General features: G+C 35.2%; 1 protein-coding gene across 1 annotated transcript in view; it reads right to left on the bottom strand.

The window, feature by feature from the left end:
* The window catches only part of PTPN3 (protein tyrosine phosphatase non-receptor type 3), a 129,642-nt gene that overhangs the window by 15,659 nt on the left and 99,632 nt on the right, over positions 1-14,351 (bottom strand). The window contains exons 17-22 of the mRNA XM_074897808.1: positions 14,083-14,139; positions 9,135-9,291; positions 7,251-7,414; positions 4,411-4,501; positions 4,091-4,152; positions 3,094-3,240 (exon numbers count right to left, since the gene is read on the bottom strand). Of these exons, the coding sequence (XP_074753909.1) occupies positions 3,094-3,240; positions 4,091-4,152; positions 4,411-4,501; positions 7,251-7,414; positions 9,135-9,291; positions 14,083-14,139 (678 nt within the window). The remainder of the gene's footprint in view (positions 1-3,093; positions 3,241-4,090; positions 4,153-4,410; positions 4,502-7,250; positions 7,415-9,134; positions 9,292-14,082; positions 14,140-14,351) is intronic.

Below are 14,351 nucleotides of genomic sequence, written 5' to 3'. Positions count from 1 at the left end.
GAAGGTAGTGAAGTCACCCTAGGATTCTTATAAAGACTGCTTCCTTAACTTGGGTATTAGTTTTCAGGCCACTAAATGCTATGTGTTATTTCAGTTTTTGACAGGGATTCACTGAATGGGAAAGAGGTCTTTATTTTTCCATTTGATCAGATTTTGTGTTTTAAGGCAAACATATATTTAAAACACAGAATAGCGCTTATAAACATCAGTAGCAAAAGTACTATATAGAAAGTGATCACAAGCTCAGTAATCCACAGTAACTTGGTTACATAATGAAAGTTACCTTTCACACTTTCTAGGGAAATCTGAGCTCAGGAACTGGAAAACCAATTAACAACTTTAGTTCACGTTTGTGTTATTTGTCAAAGAGCTGTATAATTCTTTTCTACATCAGATGCAAGACTGAAGACAGAGATCTTCTCTTAAATGTCTATTGTATCTAAATGCTGAAGTTACGAACAAAAGCCCAGAAACATACCTATTGATGCAAGAAAATGTAATTTGCCTTCTACCTCACAGAGGATTAATGCAAGGCCATAATGGTTTAGCCTTCAAGCTTACCAATGTGTGACAAGCAAAGTTATATGTGCATGTGAAGGCACCTGATGTACTGTATATGCAGTTTGAGGTACACCAAAATACAACTGAGAGTAGAAGTAGAATTCAATATTAAAATTATATCCATGAAATACCCTATTTTTTCTAAAAGAAAACAGATGAATCAGTTCTGTGTACAACCACAGGGAACCATTTTCTCTCCTGTCTTCTGCTGCTGCATAGTAAGAGGTTGATCTTCGGATCCCTACCACTCTACTGCTGAAATTACAAAGCCTTCCTTTTTCTGCTTCTAAAGGCAGATAAGATAGGCACATCTAGTCAGCGTGCATGTAAATTTTGTAGAAAAAATCCTAATAACAATATCTATTCCTCATTTTAAAAGTTAAGCTTAGAGCAGTGCCAATGACAAAGTTTGCAATTAAAGGCTGAAACATTGTGGAATAGACTGAACTTGAAAAACTATTCCTGTGAGATACTAATTCAGTGATGTCTTAGTCCACTGAAGACAACTCAAGTTTGCTCATCAATATAAGGGTTTTAACATTTCATTCCAGTAATTAAATATTTTCATCTTCCATTACTGCAACTCCTGTCTTGTAAATAATTACCATCACGTAATAAATCCAAGCCAAGCAGTTTCCAAGTATGAGTCCACTGAACTTATGAGAAAGGCATACTAAAGAAAAAGTCCAGCTGAGCTGTAAGAAAATTCAACGGATTCATAAAAAAACATCGTGACACAACTCCCCAGACACCGTACTGAAAACTTTTTTAATTGTGTGTGATCAAAACAGCTGAGCTATAGTTGTCGCTTCACTGCCTATATATTTTAATAATAATTGTTACTAGCTCCAAAAGAAACCAAATAAATTGATATTCCCAACATATTCATATTTCAGCTTTAGTTAATTTGGATTCTCTATCAACTTATCAACATTGCCTGTGCCATCTGTAACATTTTTTGTGTATAACTTTTCTAAATTAACACAGAGTGGCAAGAGCTGGAAATTTTGAAATGTTGAAATAAAATGTCTTAATTCTACCTTCCCTAAGGCTCAGTTTTCAATGGCTTGAAATCCAAATTTTAACCATTATGTCTGAAACTTTTAATGCAGTAGTTTAGCTGAAATACTTTCCCCTTTAAATTTAAGCCAAAATAATGCATCCATTTTTGGATGTTCAAAAAATGAACATTAACGGGGGAAAGCCACCATTTTTTATTCTATTATACAAATCTTAACACCACTGAAAAGAAATATTCTAGAATGTAAAACCTCCAGGGTTTGAAAAGATTTGGCATTTGGAAATGGGGATAGTCTGTCAAGAACATACATCTTTTTATATACCTGAAAATTCACCCACAAACAGAACAAATATAAATCATCTCTGAAAGTAAACAAAAGTTTCTGGTGTATAAAGGTGCCAGCAAGATGGTTAGAAGTTAGCAACAATTTGCATTCAATGTTCCAAGACACTGGGCAAAGTACAGACTAGCACCAAACTGTCTTTCTCCTCAATACAAGGAAAAGAAAGCAGGAAGGTATTCTGACTGCAATACAGTGGAAAGAAGGGAGCATTTTTGTGCCAGATGATGTTTGTGTTCATGAACAGCTATATAACGTTTACCATGGTTAAAATCTCTTGGTTTTCAGCTTTACATGTCTTTCATACATTTCGATGAGCAATTACATTGTTGCTTAACAGTCCTTACTTATGTCTCAATCGTTATGCTGTTTAGGACCTCAAATACTCTCTTACTTTCCTAAACCATTGTTTTTTGACTGGGATGCCAGATAAATTCGATAGTGTAGTACATATTGCCTAGGAAATAAAGAGAAAGGCTACAGTGAAGGCATACAAGAGTCACCACCTTCTCCACCTCTTAAATAAACCTGTTCAGTTTGCAGCTTCTAAAACTTCAAACATAATCCCTTTATGTATATTAATAACCTAAAAACATCTTTAAAACTACAAAGGATACGTTAAATCAAAGTACAACAGTATACACCAGATATTGCTTTAATTTTCACCTTATTATTCTGAAATTAATGGAATGCTAGAATTAAAAGAATTAAGCGGAATTAATTAGAGCAATTCTAGGGAAGAGCCTACACCATAAATAAAAGTAAACCCGTCAAATTCTGACCACCAGCATGCTAAAACTAGTAAGTAGTGTAGTGGCAGACTAGTCTGAAGCCAGACTACAAGTTTTGCTCAATGTGCTCCACACTTCCAGATGTCTGCTGAACTGTTAGGTCAGCAACTGCCACATTGAGACCAGTTCCCAGGGAGAAAAAATGACAGCATATAGTACCTGGCTGATCAGCAAAATAGAGTCAATGCAGTGATTGCTGTTTATCATGCAGCTGTTTTTTTTCAAAGAAGTGTAACAAAAAGGAAGTTACAGAGTATCTGTACCTATAAGTAATTCAGAAAGCCTGGCCTTCAGAGAAACGATTAAACAGAATAAGCTGGCCTATTTTAGTTTAAAGTTGCAGCACATTTCTTCAGTGCACAAAGAACCTGAATACTCACCCGTCCTCGTTCAGTGAGAGTTGTTAACATGATGATCAGTGACAACTTGTGATCCCAGACTACTTGCCAGAAGTGTGCACATGTGTGTGGTAGAGGTCCCTGAGTAGCAATGTACCTGTTCACAATGCCTACAGAAGGAATTTCCATCTATAAAGAGAAAGAAAAATCCTATGTAAAGCTTGCTCCCATTACTCAAGCACTATCTTAATTCAGCATTTTATTCAAACAGGAAGTTCTGAGGGAAGATTAAGGTGGCAAGCTGAGTAATAAGACAATCAAGATCACAATTTGTTATGTGAAAAATCTTTAAATATTTAATTTAAACCAGATGTATATAAGATTCTATAATCCTTCATGCTGAACTAGGAATAAATGGTTAATAGTGAAAATCTATTTGAAAACTGGAAACTACAAAGCTTTCCAAATTTTCTTTAATATTTAGTAAGGAATAATGGCAAGGTATACCATACATGAGCAAAAGCTGTTTATTGCCTGATACTAGACACACTAAGTTAATAGTTGATTCTGATTTAGGTGTTTAACTCAAGTATCTGACACAAACATATATACATATATATTTCCCTCTTTTCCCTATATCCCAGGTTACACACATGATTAGGGCAATCAGGGCTCTGGTTTATCTTCTGGACGCTTCATGGCAAAGATAGAGCATAAGTGGTTCTAGAGGGAAAAAGGCTTAGCTTTAAGCTATAGGAGACAACCTCTGCATTTTCCTATGGAAAGGTAAACCAATTTTTATGAGTTAAAGATTTGGCACTTACCACAGTGTACACTACATGCTTGTATGTACCGTGTATCAGGATGGCCACTTGTTTCACAAGAGACACTTCATCTTTTAAATTATGAATCATTACATCTTTTAGATTTACAAATCCCCAACATATAAAATGAAAAAACCTTATTCCTCAAACAGTCTAAATTTAGTCAGCTACTGTAGTACAGAAAGTGAGAAAATGCAAGTCTCTGTATGACTTACATTCACATAATTCGCATTAATGTAATCTTCATCTCCTTGCAATATTATCCTTGTGGCATCATCTGCACACACACAAAGAAAGAGGGAATAAAATTAGCAATTAAGAGGCATGCGTCCCTTCTATTAAGTCAAAAAAATGAACTGCAAACACACAAACAGAACACAAACCAGAATAGATTACCTTTTGGAAAATAAAATGAACAATTACATGTCTTTGACTATGTAATGAAATCTTTAATCAAGAAGTGCAATACAACAGTTTTATAAGCTATCATTTAAAGAATAAAGCAAAACAGGCAGAATCTGTACTTAGTACTCACAAGGTAGAACATCTTTGTATCTGTTCTTGTCCATATTCTGAGGTACCTTTGCACATGTAACAGCTAACCCTGGTTTCTTTCTATAAAGTTGCTGCAAAACAGAATTAAAAACGGTAGGATTTTGAGGGATGTGCTTATGCTATACACACACACTAAATAGATTCACACAAAAATAGACTGAAAAAAAAATCAAAAGTTATTTTCTTTAATCTTTTTCTTAATCTTTTTCACCTGAAAGAATTTCTGTTATTGCTAGCCCATCACCATCTCTAGAAGAATTTTCAGAATAACAAGAGGAAATGGAAGAGTCACTGATATAAACTATTTCCCTTGCAAGGTTGCCTTTTTCTTATAGAACTGTGGGCCAGAAAAAAAACAGTGGTTGTGGGTGGAAGTAGTGACCAATAAAAGACATTGGAAGAAAAAAATAGCTGCAGACCGATATTTTCTGGAAACAACTGTAACACAATAAAGTCAGACAAACTTTTATTCTCTGGACTAACACAACCACATCCAATACTGCAAGTACTTGAAAAAACAAAGCTTCTATGTATCACAATCTCTTAACATGACTCCATTTCTTTTGAGTCAACCCCTATGTTACAAACTTTATCAGGAGTATATGTAGGCATATATAAAGCCAAAATTTTAAGGTCAAAAGTGCATTGAGTGCATCCTACAAGACAACAAAAGATACAGAGGGGGAAAAACAACAACAACAAAATCAAGAAGTGTAAATATACATGAAAGCAACTTACAACTGAGTTATTACCTTGGCTGTATCAGAGTTTTATATACTTCACTGAACACTTTCCAAAGAGCTCATTATATCTTTATGTTTAATGAAGATTTAGAATATGGTTCCATACGTAAAATTGAATGAAACAATAGGAGGCTAAAATCCCCTACTTTGGTTGAGAGAAAAGGATCAACACATGAAAGTTTATCTGACTGAGATTTACCAAATCCTGACTCCATATCATAGTTCACCACATTTTTCAACTTGAACAGTATAAATAAGCCATGTAAGAAGAGAATTTGATAATATATGTAACTGAACAACTTCTATCAGTTATAACTCAAGTTCCATTTTACTGGAGCCAAGTTGTGATTTCTGCCTTTTTTGGAAGACAAGGAAGAATAATTTAATGTTAAGTAACAATTCTGGAGCTTCATAATTGTTGCCTGGCAAAAAGTCATTTACCATTGACAGACTTAATAAATTCTGCTTAAGTGGAGGAAAAACTTGACTATTCATAGTTTACTGGCTAATTATTTACTATTTTACTAATGTGAATGGAGAGTTTGAGATCCACCAAAGTTGATGAGGTGATGCTGCAATTGTCTCTGCTTCTGAAGATCACTAAACAATGAAGTCAAAGAAAGAAGGCCACTAAGTCGTCCCCTAGTTTATTAGATTTCAAAAAGGTTTGCGGTGTTTTTTTGGTAACATCAGTAATATCCTTTTATAAACACTGTCAGGAAAAAACTCATAAAGGATCAAGTACCTATAAAGATTATTACAGGAACTTTATGCAAAAATTAGTCAACAACTTTGACAAATGAGAAAGCATTGAAAGGCTAGTTCATCTCTTCTGAGTTACTGTTTCAATAGCCAACAGACTCATTGCTGCATTGCAGCCAGTGCTGTGGATTTTGGAAAGCAGCTAGAAACCATAGTCTATAGTTCCTTAAAAAAAAAAAAAAGGGGGGGGGGGGGGGGGAGGAATTTTAACTCCCAGAACTCTTGAAAACAAAGCAAACTTCATAAAAAGAGTGGTTATGAAATAAGCAACACCACAACTCTTTAGCCACCACCATTAAATCTTAAGGCATTTTGGGAAAAAAAAAAAAAAAAAAAAAAAAAAAAAAAATCAAAATTGGGGAAAATTGTATTGCTGTTCTACAAGTTTTCAGCATCAGAAAGGGTTGCTCCAGAATTCAACAATGTGAAATTTATAAATCATAATAATCAGAGTTGCTATGAATGTTTGGTTCCACAACAAAAACACAAGCACAAATATACACACTCTGTTCTCTCTTGCCATCAGAGAAGCAGCTAAGTTATCTTCTGGAATTTCTTACACTAACACTGAAAGAACTAATTTAATAAACTATAAAAACATTTTATTAATCAGTTTTCTATGACATTCCTTGCTAACATGTTGAAGAACATGACAAATATTAATTCATTAATCTATACAGCAGTTCTTCATAGTCTCATCCTATATACAGAGGAATCTCACCTATGAAGTAATCTGCCCAAGAAGTAACCACCAGTGTTTTAGATCGCCAGGGAGAAACACCACAGAACTGGACATTACAAATGACCTGCAAATGGAAATTAACATTCCAAAACTTTCATATCAACCTCTAAGAGAAGATGATGAGGAATGGTCAAGTTGTTCCTGTTATTCCATGAAAGAAGGCAACACATGAAACCTTGAAACCCTAACTTAAGGTAGAAAAGAAGTTTAGAAATGTCACTAAGCAGCATGGAAAAAGGAACAAAGTACAAGACTGACCTCTGTCAAAACACCACTATTCTACTCAAAATAATAATAAATATTAACTTAGTAAGCTTTCGGTACTTGAGCTAGAAACATGTTAATTTGAACATATTTTTATCAGCAGATTATATTTTAATGTAAGACTGATCGCTCATTCTTCCCTGTCTTCAGAAGTGAAGGATGAAACTGATGGGCAAGACACATTCTTGCTCTCTTGAGCGAAGACTGCATGTGATCAATGAGATTTCCAATTAATTAAGCCCTTACATTATTTGCTGGTCACTGTTACTGGTTTATATTAATGGCATTTGATAGTTGAGTATTACCTACCTCAAACTGAATAAGGACAGTCCCACTTTCCAGCCCTCCTCTTAGCTGCTCCATAGACTCCTCCAATGTATCACCACCATATTTCGAACAGATAGGAAGAAGAGATTCTGGGAGATCGTGGGAATCAGCTTCATCTTCTGATTTAAGCTCTACAAACTGTTTAACTACCGAAATATGTATCAAAAATTAAAATCCGTTACATAAAGCATTCATGTGTTTGCAACACATATTCAAATATATCAGCTTGCAAGAACAACAAAGTTTGCAGAGACAAGGCCTCAGGAAAGCAAATAGCTTTCTATCTTTATATATTACATTACTGTAGAAACTACTAGGAGTAAAATGTCCTTATGACATTTCAGAAAATGAAACTCTCAAGGTGCTTATCTATGAACACAAAGAAATTGACTTCCGAGCACAAAGAGTTTTTTGCTGCTACCTTGTCTTATCGAATAAACTGCTTAACAGGCTAATGAATCGCAACATCCACTATGGTAAAAAACAAATGAGTTTTGCCTAAAAAAGTTTAGAGCGTAATTCATGGAACATCTCTATAAGATTAAATATGAGGCCTATATAACTTTGGACCCCCAACAGCAAAACAAACACCAACATACTTACATTGTACTCCCTTGCCATTAGAGAAGCAACTGAGATATCTTTTGCAATTTCTTATGCTAACACTGAAGGAATTAACTTAATATTAACTATAAAACAAATTATTAGATTTTTATGACATTCCTTGCTAACATGTTAAAGAACATGACAAATACTAACTAATCTACACAGCTGTTGTCTCTATGAAAGCTACTGTATTACCAAATGTGTCCAGCTGTGGTTATCCTCTGCAATGATCAGAATGGCTCATACCTGCCAAACTGCAGAAAATGGGGAGCTATTCATACTCATGCCTATACAAACGACTGTCATGGAGCCACAAGTTATTTTTAGCTAAGAGCAGACTTCTCTTATCTGCAAGTAGGAGGGGGACTAGAAAAGTTAAGGGAAGACTGAATTCTGCACAGAGCCACTGGAAAGACCTATAAAAACAGGAGCAGGACTGTTGAGTGAAAACAAGACCAAGAGCCCACCTGTCCTCCTAGAAACACAATAAATAAATGCTGCAATAGCACATATCATTTAGGTGGTTTTATACCCTCCTGTGTCCCAGTGAAGCAGAATTCCTTCAGATCTTTAAGTCTTAATGTAATCAATAACTCCGTGCAAAGCCCTTCCATAATTTTGTGTGTTAAGATCTTACCATAGCTCTTAAGGAAAGCAACTAATAAACTAGAAGTTTCACATCACCTGAAAGCTCTCGGGATCTGCATGAGTTTAAATATGGAGGAAGCAAAACCAAGCTGGATGGGTTCCCCATATTTTTAAATATACAGGCTTAAGACTGTGCATGTTTCAGAGATTGTCTCCTGCTTGCTAGCAGCAATTTAGCAAGTAGCCAGCAGAGGTCAAGCTCAGTATCGTTATAAAACCCCTATCGACTTATTTGACTTGGTTTGTTGTATAATTGTGCTGGGGAATAGCCCATGGTATTAGAAACCTGCAGTTGGGGATTTGTGAAATTAGGCTGTATTTACAAAAAAAAAACTAACCAAAAAACTTTGGCTATGGACTTTGTTCTCATAGATTTTTTGACTTAAAAATAAGAAGAAATTTTAACTTGATAGACTCTTTGTTGCAGTGGTAAGAACCTGTATAGTTAAAACTATGTGTACTACTAATTCAAATGCAGGGAGATATAATTTTGAACACATACCTATTCCCAGTGCACTGAGAACACATTTATGTAAACAGAAAGGGTATACCACCAAGTGTAAGAGCAACAGTCTCAAAAACATTAAAAGTGAATAAAATTAGCCCAGTTACCTTTCCGCCTGACCAAAAGTGCAAGCTCTCTTGTGTGAGATTCTCTGCTGGCTTTTATGAACATGACCACCTGATCATGCGTGTGCTCTGAGATATCTCGGCCATTAATTAATACTATCTGATCACCTTCATTCAGTTTTGGAATGCATTTATCAGCCTGTTTCAAGACCAAAGAAACACATTAATGTCATTGCATCCAGTCATGTAAGCAGGAACACATCAGGATATTAAGTTCATCATGTAAGCAAAGTCTTCAGAGTTCTCCTGACAAGGTTTCATCTTGTGTATCAGAACTTCTACCAAAGGATTCAGATCTAAAGCTGTCTTTCTTGCTTCAAAGCCTCTCAATGAAGATGAGAAACAGTTCAAACAGCATATTGATAGCTATAAAAAAAATTCATATTTATCAAACAGCCATCATCACGTTGCTTGTAAAGATTTAAATTTCAGACTCTAAACCTCAACAACCACTGGTTATAGACATTTGCAAATGAATTTCTGGGAAAAGTATTTTGGGCATGTAAGATAATACACTTCCGTTTTTGTGCAGTGAATACTGAGAAGTCCAAACATGATTTTGATGAACATAATTTAAATAGTGTGACATTCCTCAGGCATGCACTTTTTAAAATGTAAAGAAATCCATACACATTTCATATTTTTGTTATTTATCAGATTCTTGTTTGGTGGAATCTAATGATATCTACAAATAGAGAACATTCTTCCTCACTTCAGTCACTGAAAGTTTTAACAAGAAGATGCAGATAAATCCTCAACCTGTGATGCTCAAATACCCTGCATTTGTGAAAAATTCTTTTGCTATCTGTGCTGCAGGGAACACTAAAATGAGGCTTTCCCCATCTCAAATAAAAACTTACATTATGTTTTGTCTTGGATACAGCAATTTAGATTAACTGCTGAACCCTAGTATTTGTTTGGCTTTTTTTCTGCCACACTTCATAGTATGCTTAGCTCTAAATCCAGTGCAAAGCAATTCAAGCTATGGCCAGAATATGATGATGATGCTACAAAGATGATTAATGGACTAGAGCATCTCTTGTATGAGAAAAGGCTAAGAGAGCTGGGAGTGTTTAGCCTGGAGAAGAGAAGGCTCAGGGGGGGATCTTGTCAATGTATACAAATACTTGGTAAGTTGCAGAGAAGATGGAGTCAGGCTCTCTTTAGTGGCACCCAGCAACAGGAGAACAGGCAATGGGCACAAACTGAAACACAGGAGGCTTCGTCCGAACATCAGGAAACAGTTTTTTACTATAAGAGTGACTGAGCACTGGAGTAGGTTACCCAGAGACATTGTGGAGTCTCCCACCTTGGAGTATCCAAAAGCCATCTAGATATGGTCCTGGGCACCTGGCTCTGGGTGACCCTTGAGCAGAGGGGGTTGGACAAGATGACTGTCAGGTCCCTTCTGACCTTCTGTGATTCTGTAATACGAATGTGCAGGATTCTACAAACTCTGAGTGTCAAGTAGCATAACAATTTTATTTTCACTGCTATTCTAATTTTTATTTTGCCTAGGAAGTCCAGCCACATAAAAGACTGACAGACTTACACATACACTCCATTTGTTACGAGACATAGGCCTTTACTGTTATTCACTATTCATAGTTGGTCCCTGTATTTCCTTAATGCCAGCACAAGTTCCTTGAACTTTATGCATCCAATGTTAGAAGCCCTATCAAAAAAACATCACCAACCCCCCAAATGTGAAAAAGATGTTCAAATTAGACCTGATCCTGTTTATGCCTTACACTGATGGCTCCTAAAGTAAGTTTATCAGTGATGTACTGTATTACCAAGTGAAAAATAGGAAAAGATGGAAAAGTGGTAACGAAATAATCAACAAGAAAAATGCAGAATAAAAAAAGAGGTAAGGATATGAACAAGAAAAGTTGGGAGCCACCTGTATCAGAAAATAAAGTAAAAGGAAAACTTAAGACATGTATGAGTGCCACAAGAGGAAAAACTCCCAAGCAGAAAAGCCGATTAAAAATTTAAAAGGGAATAGTTTCCCCTAACTTTTTCCAAAGAAATAATGAAGATTGACAATGATTAATAAAAAAAGACAAATGTAAACAGCAGAAGAATGGGAATTATGAACAGCTACAGTGTTCTTCAACAGTGATTTAACTAGGTATTCACAGCTCCTGTCCCTTGACATATTTTGTATAATTTACAAGGCAAGACTGAGGAATGCAACTATGAATGATTGACTGATTTAATCACTGTGAAATATTATTGAGACATAAATTATTATCTCTGAAATATAATTATTTGAAAAGGTAAGTGATATAAAGACCATATCACATCAGTCTAGGAGAGCAAAAAAGTCAACAAGAACATGGAGGGAATGGTTTCTCATCTCCTATATTTGTGCATAATTTAGATTTCTTGGCTGGTTGATGGCTATTATTCTTTATTACAGAAGGAGATTAATATCTTTGCTCAAAAAAACTTTGTTAATCATGTGGCATGTTAATGCCTCTGCTCTTTTACTTGAATCATCTGACTATATAAAATATATCTTGAAGGAGAATTAATTCCTTCTATGTAAGCATAATTCATAGATTTTTCACATACTGAGCTTTTCTAGACAATTAATTATGTCAAAGGCTTTCTGTCCTATTGATATACCCAATGTTTCATTTTATGCTAATCATCTTGTTATTGCTCCAAGAAGTATGAAAACTATTTTTCAATGAGAAGCTCTATTAAATAAAACCATAATGACTTTTTTAGCACCTTAGGACATTAATACCGTTTGTGAAAAAAAAAAAAAAAGTATAGGTCTTTAATTAAAAAAACCCAAAACAAAACCAAAATGAGACGTGATAAATGGTTGTTCTTTAGATATAAAGCTCTCCCACAACAATTTTGGCTACTTTGTCCTCCAGTCTTCCCAGTATACTAGATTGCCACTGTATTAGAGGGAGATTTTTAAAAAAGAACTTTAGGACATGCAAGGGAAAATACTGCCTTATTTCGGTGAGTAGATTTGCTTTCCCTCCTCCACAAAAAATACAGATTTTTTGTAGAAAATTGGAAAAAAGGGATCTACAAGCCTTAGAAATAATCTTAACAAATAATATTACCAAACAGCACCCCTGAGGACAATTTACAGAGTAATAAGTGAATCTAGAGCAAGTTAAAATAGTAGCAAATACAATAAAGGAAAGGATCACTGAGCTAAAATAACATGAAAATGTATTCCACAGACTGCTTAACTTGAACTTTCAAATACCAGCTATTTTTTTTTTCATAAAACAGACAAAAACAGGTGAAGTTTAGTTTATGGAAAACAATGTAATCAATGTTAATACTGCTATGCTGTGGCATGATTTCTGTAACACTGCTGTTGAGTATATTGTATTGGATAATTGTTTCCAATTTATTTCCTGACTCTTAGAACTTGCTTGCTTGGTGGCATTAGGCTAGAGAGCTTATTGGCCACTTGCATCTATGCCTATGCCACTAACTGGAGACACTTAAATTAAGTGTGTAAGTTAGAAGCCCAGTCCTTTTCCAATTCAAGAGGAAAAAAAACAGATCAATACTTTCCAGAAGACAATCTGAATCTGCTAAAGGAAATCACTGCCTCTGGAGAAGCATCTTTCATTCTCTGATTGTGGAATGAGCCTGTTTGACCTACATTAACTTCAATATCATGAATCACCCTTGAGAAGTCTGCTAGGTTGACTATGAAACATTTTAAGGACTACTTTATTTTCACTTTGTGGATTTAAGTTATAGTTTCCTACTACTCTACTATTCAAATAATTACTGTAGTTCATAAAGGAGTGCTATGCACTAAGTCAAGCCACAAATCATAAGTGTGACAGAAAAACAACTCAATCTGTTTTAGCTTGATTTACATCATGACATTTAGATACCAGTCCTGTGACTATTTACCAAATTTCAAAAGTGTCTAAGATGTAGAGTACACTGGATTTTTAGGATTAACTCAGCAATATTCTTACCAAGTTTGCACTGAAATTATTTTATGAGAGTTGAGAAATACACTTTGGAAGAAGGTGAGTGAAAAAAATTTGAGATAACATATGTCCTTACAAATTTATGTCCTAATTATTTAGAAAAAAGTTATCCAAGGGTTAAATTACTATTATTATTTCACAATTCAACAGAAGAATTCAACGTCTGTACTGATTCAGAGGGATGTTCCACCTAGTGCACAAATATTTCCATAAGCAAAAATCCATGGCAAAATAAGAACAGAGCAAGCATTTTGCACCTCCTCTCTCCTGCAAAGTACTCTCCCATTCTATAAATGTTTTTAGCCCTAAGGATTTCCTCAGCCTACTATGGTTTGTCTATTCAGTAACTGTCAGCAGGGTTTTCTCCCAAGTATGTGTTCTCTCCTGATCACCTACAAAATTATTATAACCACAGCATCTTCTGCCAAGAAGTTTCACAGGTCTATCTTATACATGAAGAACTACTTCGTTAAGCATGAAGAACCTGACTTTCACTAACTTAATTTGGTATCCCATAGTTCTTCTGCTGGAATTCCCTGCTCACAGTGCTCCTCATCTTACAGATCCCTACTATATATCCCTTAAACTAGTTCTTTTTTCTAGGCTGCAGGGGCCAGACTACTCATTTCTTTAATGAACACTGTTCCATATCTTCAGTCATCGCTTTTGCCCCACATCAAACATTGCCCACTTCAAGATGCACTTTTTGAGATGACAGAGGGAAACAAACATGTTTTCTACTGGTATCTTGTTTGGCTAACACTTTCAGATCCTTCCATCTGTGGTTTAAGAAGCCACTGGTCAAATCACTTTCTAAAGAGAACAGCTCAGCTGCTATCTCGTACTGGTTATGGGTGTTCAAATTTCTGTGTGTTCAGACCTCTGAGTGGTGGAGAGAGTAATAAAGGAAGGGATTAAAGTATTAAGAATTTACTTACAGGTGATCCTGGAGTTATTCTTGACACCACTAATGGCATTTTTTGATCTACACCACCCTAGAGAGACACCAAGTAAATAACAGTATATTATTAAGTGTAAATAGTATTTAAAAAAAAGAATTACTTATTTTTGGTTTTCTATAAACTTCACACTCTGTCATTGCAACCAGGGTTGTTGAAACTGAATTTCTGTCAGTAAATGGGGGGAGGGTATGATCTAACCTTTACATCTACCAATTTTCAGTACACTAGATTCAGTGTCTTTGCTT

This window comes from Athene noctua, chromosome 2 (genome assembly GCF_965140245.1).
Source record: "Athene noctua chromosome 2, bAthNoc1.hap1.1, whole genome shotgun sequence".
Classification (NCBI taxonomy): Eukaryota; Metazoa; Chordata; class Aves; order Strigiformes; family Strigidae; genus Athene; species Athene noctua.
This window is presented reverse-complemented; position numbering and strand designations above follow the sequence as displayed.